The following is a 10356-nucleotide window of genomic DNA, read 5'->3' as shown; positions in this document are numbered from 1 at the left end:
ACTAGTGCTTACCAAAGAAGAAATTAGAATTCCTATTCTGTCCTATAAAGCTAGCAACGTTAGTCTTTTCATATACTGTATGTAATTATAAGTTGTTGTGAAGAAGTGAAAACTGTGTCTCAGTTTGATATCTTCTGAAAAAATTCCAATTTGATAGGATGTTGTGGTACTTTTGCACTCAGGTAGGGTGTTGTGGTACTGTGGCTCTCACATAGGGTGTTGTGGTACTGTGACACTTGGGTAGGGTGTTGTGGTACTATGGCTCTCATGTAGGGTGTTGTGGTACTGTGGCTCTCCTTATAGGGTGTTGTGGTACTATGGCTCTCACATAGGGTGTTGTGGTACTGTGGCTCTCACATAGGGTGTTGTGGTACTTCAAACCAAAATCCCAGTAAACATGTGAAAGCTCAATAATTCAAATTGATTTTACCATTAATTGATCAATGAAATGAAAACTGAAACACTTCAGCCACTGTAGATTGGATGACTAAAGCATTTGGACATTTACCTTGATCAATGAAATGAAAACTGAAACACTTCAGCCACTGTAGATTGGATGACTAAAGCATTTGGACATTTACCTTGATCAATGAAATGAAAACTGAAACACTTCAGCCACTGTAGATTGGATGACTAAAGCATTTGAACATCTACCAGTTACTGAATTGAAGAAAGAAAACATTATTTCATTGTCACAACTCGTTTTTCTAAGCTTCCCTTTACGGTAATTGCATGTGTCGTTTGAAAATTACAGATTTATTTTTTTTCTCTTCCTTTACAACAGGCAGCACTAACTATGATGATGACATTATTTTACCCAGGTTGGGTTTGGACAGATATGAGTGGTCAGAATGCTTCACTCCATGTCAGTGAAAGTGTTGAAGCTCTGCAACCTTGAACAGCGGCCACCATGGAATATTATTCGATTGAAATGGTGCTGGTGTACCCTGGTAGTCTGCGTGGATTATTCTCGAAACTGAATGAAAATTTTTACCCCTGTTATATCTTAAATTTCTCTGAAAGATTGTGTCACATAGTTTTCAGACAGAGATCACTCTTATTCGCTTGGGTACAGTAGTAAAAAAAAAATTTACTTGTTTCTGTTGTCATGCTTTGTAATGTGGTAGCATATTTCTTGATGCAAGAATGCCATTAATTTTAAAAACAAAGATACTTTTCTGAAAGTTAAATTGTAATTAATGCGTTTCAAGTATTTCCTTGGTTAAAAACATAGTATGGATAACAGTATTTCTAGTTCAAATGAAAAAAAAAATAATATTCAGAGATTAAAAAATAAAACAAATTTCATTTAGCTCCATTAACTCAATTACATATTATGTGCAAGTGATTTCTCAGACTTTGAAAGCAGGAGTGTTAATATTCGTAAATAAAAAATATTTTAGAAATATATATAAATAATGATTGTTAAAAGTATCTGTTCATAAACCAAATTCAATGAATGTATTACAATATAAATTTTCTTGTAGAGTTATATTTTGATTTCTCAATCAATGCTTTTGCTTGTTTTTTATTCATTTTATTGTCCTTTATAAATATCTGTAAAGAAAGAACAGATAAATAAAATGCTTTTCGTTGATGAGCAAGTACCAAATATTACTTGAATACATTACTTCAGTTGTTATCAGTCGAGTGTTTGAGTACCAGGTTAGTATTCAATATTAAATCACTGAAATATATTGGTGTTAGTACTCACTTTATGTAGCTTTCTTTATCAGTATAAACATTCAAAAAAGCTTTTAATAATAAATTATTGATCTACGTAAGTCAATACTCACTATCATACTGAGTTAAATCAGTGTTATGGGTTAGGATGCAAAATAAACAAATCAAATTTAAACATAAACAGATGAATCAGAATATGGGGTATTAATTTTATATTAGGGAAACTCGTGCTTTGCGTACCAAACATTTTTTTTAGTTGTGGTATTTTGTATTTGAATGCTCAAAGTTTATAAAATGAAAAAACCAGCGTTGTGTAATTAAAACAGTTAAGTAATCTGCTTAAACAAGTTTGATGGCCGTGCAAGGCGTCTCAATGACTGTGAGATTAAACCTATTCTACAACACGTAAAAACTATCAAACATCTCTAGCACAAAAGAGAATTTGAGCTGAGTGTTCTGATCAAAAGTGACAAATTGATGGACTTATATAGCAAGAGACGCTTTCAAACCTGGGTATTGGAGGCAACTATAAAAACTCAACAAAGTGAAGGTACCGGTACTCTTAGTACCTATAAAAAAAAGGACGAAATCCACACATAAAACCTTAACAACAGCAACAACAAAAATTAACGCTGCTGTCTGAGATGGGGCTCTGGGAGATTCATTCCCAAATACCTTTCCCTTTGCAATGCATAGTTCTAACTATAACCACCCTTCTCTTACGCATATGATGATGTCGTTTGTACTTCCTTACTAGTAATTTCGTTTAGAAATGAGTATTATGGCAGTGTTGAGTGTTATGGCAGTGTTGAGTATTATGGCAGTGTTGAGTGTTATGGTAGTGTTGTTATGGTAGTTTTGAGTGTTATGGCAGTGTTGAGTGTTATGGTAGTGTTGTTATGGTAGTTTGAGTGTTATGGCGGTGTTGAGTGTTATGGCAGTGTTGAGTGTTATGGCAGTGTTGAGTATTATGGCATGTATTATGTTTTTGACAAGAAATGAACGTACATTAATGCCTTCCGCTGTCGTTTATATATATTAATACACATAAAGTTTGATTTGGTCTGTTTTGAATTTTGTGCAAAGGTACACGAGGACTATCTGCGCTAGCCAGTGGACTACTCTGTTACCAATGAATAGTAGGATTGACCATCAAATTATAACACCACTACGGCTGAAAGGAGAAGCATGTTCATGGAGGATTTGAACCTGCAAAATTAAGATTGCGTGTAAAGCGCCCTAACCCCCTGGCCATACACATATAAAGGCAAATACAAGTTTTACCTATAATTCCAATATGGCGCTCTTTGCATTTAAGTCTCGTGATGCTCAGTCCGATTCAACACCTCGTGAAATCGATTATAATTTAATTGTTTTTAACAATCTTATCCATTTATATTATATATTTAAAATAAGACTGATGTTAATAACAGCAAAGGCTTATCCTGTATTTGATATAGATAAGCAGTTTAAGAAATTTTTGCTTTAAAACTGGTATTTTAGCTAATTAGCTTTTTAATAATTTATTCAAATAAAACACTAAAATTGGTTTAGTCCTAAATATGGTGACAGGTGGCAGAATGTATTTATCAAATATGGCGCTGTCCATGAAAGAATTAAATTCTTTGTTAAGGTTAGTGGATATTAAAGGTACACTCGGATGAAACGTATGAGAATTATCGAAAAACCTTATCAATACAGTTTACTTTAAAGCTTATTAACGGTAATATAGTATGAGAGATAAATTAATCAGGTGTACTGTAAGTTGTAACTTGAGTTGTTGTTTCCTACTAGTACTTCTTCTAATGTTCTATTGCTACTACTAGTACTAGTTAGGGACGTAATAATTTAACAATAACATTGATACAAAATTCACACTTGGAGCTGCATCTTTACATTATTTACCTGCAATGAGGTTAAAATTTGATTATCAATACCATTTGCATATTTCCAGATATGTGACATTGTGTTTGTAACAAACTATTTAAGGCTTCGTTAAATTTCGAAATACATGAAATTGAACTTCACAAATTATAGTTTAACAACTTCGTTAAATTTGTACAAAAAAAATTGTTTTTTCTCTGATTTATTACACGTGAAACTCGTAATAATAGTAAGAGTGAAATATTTTATTTTCAAAGCAGTAAAGTTATTTATTATTATTAACATATACAGTTACGTAATGTAGAGATAAGGTATGTCCTGTGGTAATTGGTTAATTTCAGATAATTCACTTAACTAAAATAGGTAAACCAAATGCATAAAAAACAATATAATACTAATAGGCAGTTCCTAATGTCTGTATATCTAGACAAGAGATTTGGAATATTTTTTTATTTTATTTTTTGATATAAAGGCGGAAACATTAAAATAATTCTAAGACTACCTTGTATACATTACAAATTGATATTTGACTAATGTAATCAACTAAGTTACTTTACTCCAGCCCCATCTCAAACAGCAGCCACAATAATGTTATCATCCAAAACCTAAATTCCCTTCCAACCTGTCAACAGGAAACCAGTGCCTTGATTTTTAAAATAAGCACTACTAATAGGGCATCATGATTTAATTACAAAGCTACATTCATATTTGCTCTTCAATATTTCATTCTTCCAATTAGAATAAATAAAAGATGTTTTTTATGCATTTGTTGTGTACTTAAGCTAATTATTATGTGAATAACATTTGTACACTTTAGTATATAGACTATAAGTTGTATAGTTTCTTGAGTGTGTCAACTTATGTTAGTGATGTAAGGCTGGGTCTGACACTTTAGTATGTAGACTATAAGTTGTATAGTTTCTTGAGTGTGGCAACTTATGTTAGTGATGTAAGGCTGGATCTGAGACTTTAGTATACAAACTATAAGTTGTATAGTTTCTCGAGTGTGTCAACTTATGTTAGTGATGTAAGGCTGGATCTGAGACTTTAGTATACAAACTATAAGTTGTATACTTTCTTGAGTGTGTCAACTTATTTTAGTGATGTAAGGCTGGGTCTGACACTTTAGTATATAGACTATAAGTTGTATAGTTTTTTGAGTGTGTCAACTTATGTTAGTGATGTAAGGCTGGGTCTGACACATTAGTATATAGACTATAAGTTGTATAGTTTCTTGAGTGTGTCAACTTATGTTAGTGATGTAAGGCTGGGTCTGACACTTTAGTATATAGACTATAAGTTGTATAGTTTCTTGAGTGTGTCAACTTACGTTAGTGATGTAAGGCTGGGTCTGACACTTTAGTATACAAACTATAAGTTGTATAGTTTCTTGAGTGTGTCAACTTATGTTAGTGATGTGAGGCTGGATCTGACACATTAGTATATGGACTATAAGTTGTATAGTTTCTTGAGTGTGTCAACTTATGTTAGTGATGTAAGGCTGGATCTGTCACATTAGTATATGGACTATAAGTTGCATAGTTTCTTGAGCGTGTCAACTTATGTTAGTGATGTAAGGCTGGATCTGACACATTAGTATATGGACTATAAGTTGTATAGTTTCTTGAGTGTGTCAACTTATGTTAGTGATGTAAGGCTAGATCCTACACTTTAGTATATAGACTATAAGTTGTATAGTTTCTTGAGTGTGTCAATGTATGTTAGTGATGTAAGGCTAGATCTGACACATTAGTATATAGACTATAAGTTGTATAGTTTCTTGAGTGTGTCAACTTATGTTAGTGATGTAAGGCTGGATCTGACACATTAGTATATGGACTATAAGTTGTATAGTTTCTTAAGTGTGTCAACTTATGTTAGTGATGTAAGGCTGGATCCCACACTTTAGTATATAGACTATAAGTTGTATAGTTTCTTGCGTGTGTCAACTTATGTTAGTGATGTAAGGTTGGATCCGAGCAAGTACAGTACTGTATGACCATTCCTGCTTGATCAATTTACACTGAAATTTTGAGTTGGTAATACTGTGCTGATTGTCAGTGCTGTAAAGTAAAAATCAAGTCGTGCTTACTATTACTATAGTATATAATATAATATATTACTATAATACTAGAATATGTATGTATTATCTGTACATTGTCATCATGCATGTAGTCATTATTAATAGTGAGGAACAATGGTAATAGATACAAATTTATATGAGAATCTACCTGTTTAGTAAAATTAATTTTCTTGTAAAATACATAAAATGGTTGGTTACTGTGTGTAATTCATATGAAGAATTTTAAAACGGATTTAAAATTAAATTTCTTATTATTGCCTACTTATTTTTTATTTCTTTAAATGTATATTTTAGAATAATTGTTGCTAACATCAAATGTAAACTATACTTTTAATGCATTATGTGGAAAATAATAATATTCAATATCACTGGGATAGGTCATTTACGTGTTTAACTGAAACTTGTCTAAACTCACCAGCAGTGGAGACTAATTACTCAGCATTCCACCGTATCACATTTAACCGTAAAAATTGTCATCAGTTTTTTTAAACTCATTTTTCTAAACCAAGAACTAATGGTAAAGTTGTGGTTTGTTGATATCAGTCAATGTCATGATTAGCATTAATTATTAATTTGTTACTAATTAGCAGTAATTATACAGGCTTTCACCATTACAAAATATTTATACACTAAATCATTTGTGGGTACAAAACTTTGTTGGTCATGATTCACAAAATATTTTAAACAAAAATACTATCACTACTGCAGTTAATGTAATTAATGACTGCTGAGAATACCCTGTGTCTTAAAAAGAAAATGGCCAGTTTCACCATTTGTTAATGTCTGTTCTTTACACTGGGTGTTGTGACAGGTAAAACATTACTCAATATGATGCTATATGTGAAAACTAGTAGGTAATTTGGAGGTAAAAAAAGTCGACTACAGTACAGGAACACTGAAACATTAAAATTCTGTTATTTTAAGGTGCTTTACATCATTGTTTTGCTAATTTGTGTATTAATTTTTTTATATATACAGGTAATGACAGAAAAGCAGATTTAAAATTGAAATATAAGATGATTTACTTGTAAGTACATAACAGCAACAAACAGAGGGTGTGGCACACTTGCACGAAACGAGCGATCGTATAGGATCCACAGATTTCTTGTAGTTGATTAAATTCTGCAGTTACCATTGTTTTGATAGTGTATATGAGAAAAACAGTTGTAAGACTGATATGCAATATGCATTACTTTTCTGAAAAATAATTAGTGTTTGTTGTTAAAGAAAATTTGCTACTAATGTTTTGATCGTAATATAGTAACTTGTAGTTTGTTAATAGTATTTTGCAGGAGGATGTTACGGAACAGCAAACATTTGAATCCTTGGCTTCAAGTTTTCACCAAAGTTTTAGTAAGCCGGACCACTTTCGAGTTGGCTGTGCATTGGTATGGACCTTCATAATATTACTTTGATAACACTCAGACTATGGAATAAAATTATATTTGTGAAAAATAAACAAAATTTCTGACTAATAGGTTTTGGCTTATGAATATGATGTAAAGTTTATTGTTGTAATTGCCATAAATATATGAGAGTGAATCTTACTTTTATCATGTTGAAACCTTTTCTTGTTATTGACTGGGCAAGAAGAAATATTTAATATGTGATAAAAAGAAAGTACAGACTTTATCAACCAGCTCTGCATATCATGAACCATGATAGTAGTTCATAATAGGGATCACAATGAATTACACAAAATCCTAATAGAATGTTCAGGCAAAAAGCGCATTAAACAGTAAAATTTCAGTTCAAAAAACACTTTAAAACCTTCATTATTGACTTTTAAAGCTGTAAACATAAAAAATGCACAAAAAAGCATGCATATTAGACTTGAAACGAAAAGAAAATCCACTCAGATGGTCGATTTGTAATTCTTCTTCTAATTATTATTCTCTTACCAGCCTACAACAAAAATGGCATGCTATATTGTACTAAACCTTTTGTATAATACTAAAAAAGGTACTGCGAAGATCGTAGGGGTGCTTAAAGGTCGATTTGTTTCTTCTATATTTTACATAAGCTAAAAAACATCATAATTCTAGTGTAAACGACCTTACCATTACCTTTTGAAGTTAGCTTTCCTTCAAATATCTAGTGTTCCTTTAAAAAGCCTAAGTACAAGGTGTAACAGGAATTACCAGCCAATAATAGATAAACATTAGATGCCTGTAACATGTAGATACTCACTTTTTTGTATACTATACAATTGGTGTCTTTAGGGAGCCAATCCTTACATTATTTATGAAGTGAAGGAGTAAAAAAAAATCAATACACATAATATTAAATTTTATTACACACATTCATAGAATAATGATTTTAAAAAATAAGGTTTTATTTAAAGCAATGTTTTAGATTTATATCTTTTATTTGAAAAGGCTGCTTTTTTTACTGGTAAAATTTTATGTGCTTAGTGGGGGTTGTGTCTTAGTTTAGGCACATATTTAACAATTGCTATGCACTATATATAGAGAATTTAGTTACACACAAACTATAAATGCTTACTATATTCTCAAACAAATCTCCATGACAATCTCTAATTGCAGCTTAACATTTTATATCTTGAACTAATGTGATTAAATAAGCAATAGCTACAGTAAATCATAATGAACCATATCAGCTACCAACTAGCTATATTTATTATCATTACCATGTTTAAAGTTAGCGACCATATCAAGTAATCCTTTGCCCATAGTTGAGCATAAAAAAGCCAACAAACAAGATAACAAATTGGGTATTTAAAAACCCGCTAATAAGGATTGTAAAAAAAAATAAGCAAATAAAGCTGGAGATACTGTAGACATTATTTACTCAAACTACAAATTCCTATTTTGACTCCACCAAATGCAGTTCTAGGTAACAGCATGGAGCCAAAATAAAGGTTTGTAGTTTGAGTAAATAATGTCTACAGTAACTCCAGCCTTGCCTGCTTACTTTATTTTATGACCCTTGTTCACAGGTTTTTAAATTCCCAATTTTTTATTTATCTTGTTTGTATTAAGACTGATTAACCAACTTTGTTCATATGAGAGGTTATACTTTCCAAACATCACTTTTAACTTATTATAACTTGTATGATGCAGATTGGCACACAATGAAGATAATGATGCATGTTTGGCATCCTTTCTGTATATCATAAGCACATATATACCTATTCATTAAAGTTTGTGAATAGAGTTAATAGTTTTTGTCTTTGGTGTAAATATAAACAGTGATGTAAATTTGTTTACACTAATAAATAATGATTGATGTAAAAAGGTTGTTTTGTTACATCAAAATAATTAATACTGAAAATTTTGGTTTGGTTTAATTTTGAGAGTACAGATACCATATGACGTTGTTTTTCTTACAGGTAATGCTACTGCAACAATACGATCTGCTCCCTGGTAAAACCCAGCGATTGGCTGCTATATTTCTACTGTATGAAATGTATCGAAATGATCCACCAGCATCAAATCCTTTTGCTACAGTGTTTGTGCATCTTTTGGTAATGCTCATTTGACTGAATGTTATTGTGTGAATGTGTGTTTATTTTAATGGATTGAAATTACATTTGACTTGACATTGATCTGTTATGAGAGTGACTGTAGAAATGCAATAATAAAGGATTGAGTGTGACGTAGTGGTTATTGTGCTGGACTGTGGATCTGTCCTTCATGCCCCATTACTGAAGAAAAAAACTGCACTCTGGGGCCATTGGTGTGTTATAAGGGTAACTGTCAAATCCCACTATTTATTCAGACAAGTGTTGGTAGTGGGTGTTATCGATTAGCAGCCTTCTCTCTTGTCTGTTGGTTCAAAATGGGAACAACAACTGTAAATAGCCTTTCTGTAGCTTTGCACAATAAAAAACAAACAAGCATTAATGCATTTTTATTTAATATCAAATTACTTGATAAGGTTTTCATAATTGTTATTGACTCTATATCAGTAAGTTTGTAGTTTTACTGTATTCTGAATTTCAGAGTGCTTGAGAATTGTTTAGAAAACTGTTATACTCATGGAAAATATATGAATATATTGACAAACTGAGAAAACAGTTATGTAAAATACTTTTTAAAAATTAAGATTGCCTATCAGATAACAGGTATGTCTGTCTTTCAGAAATAAACTCCATAAGTGGTTGTTGTTGAAAGACTTCAAATATCAATTTATTTTAATAAAATGTATTATTTTTTATCATTAAATGCAAGGTTTTAAAATCTAAGAAGTGTTGCAATTGTTTGGTATCTTTCATGAGAACTGTATTTTCTAGACACTTACTGTTTGGTTGCAAGAACTGAAATATGCTGTCTTTCTTTCACAAGGACTTGTGCATCCAAACTGTATGGTAACCATCGCTGTCTTTCTCTTGCAAGGACTAGAGCATCCAAACTGTGTAGTAACCACTGCTGTCTTTCTCTTACAAGGACTAGAGCATCCAAACTGTGTGGTAACCACTGCTGTCTTTCTCTTACAAGGACTAGAGCATCCAAACTGTGTAGTAACCACTGCTGTCTTTCTCTTACAAGGACAAGAGCATCCAAACTGTGTGGTAACCACTGCTGTCTTTCTCTCACAAGGATTTTAGCATCCAAACTGTGTGGTAACTGTTGCTCTCTTTCTCTTGCAAGGACTAGAGCATCCAAACTGTGTAGTAACCACTGCTATCTTTTTCTTACAAGGACTAGAGCATCCAAACTGTGTGGTAACCACTGCTGTCTTTC

At 31.9% G+C, this 10356-nt stretch overlaps 1 protein-coding gene across 3 annotated transcripts in view; it reads left to right on the top strand.

Annotated features, from left to right (window-relative positions):
• Positions 1-3257: 3257 nt before the first annotated feature.
• The window catches only part of LOC106473414 (CCR4-NOT transcription complex subunit 11-like), a 37292-nt gene continuing 30193 nt past the window's right edge, over positions 3258-10356 (top strand). Inside the window, exons 1-3 of one of the 3 annotated variants that reach the window (XM_013934092.2) lie at positions 3258-3316; positions 6933-7038; positions 9003-9137. In XM_013934092.2, the coding sequence (XP_013789546.2) occupies positions 3264-3316; positions 6933-7038; positions 9003-9137 (294 nt within the window). In that variant the 5' untranslated portion in view covers positions 3258-3263. The other 2 variants (XM_022401863.1, XM_022401862.1) reach the window with 2 other exon arrangements.

Source organism: Limulus polyphemus, unplaced genomic scaffold (genome assembly GCF_000517525.1).
Source record: "Limulus polyphemus unplaced genomic scaffold, Limulus_polyphemus-2.1.2 Scaffold6154, whole genome shotgun sequence".
In the NCBI taxonomy this organism is placed as follows: Eukaryota; Metazoa; Arthropoda; class Merostomata; order Xiphosura; family Limulidae; genus Limulus; species Limulus polyphemus.
This window is presented reverse-complemented; position numbering and strand designations above follow the sequence as displayed.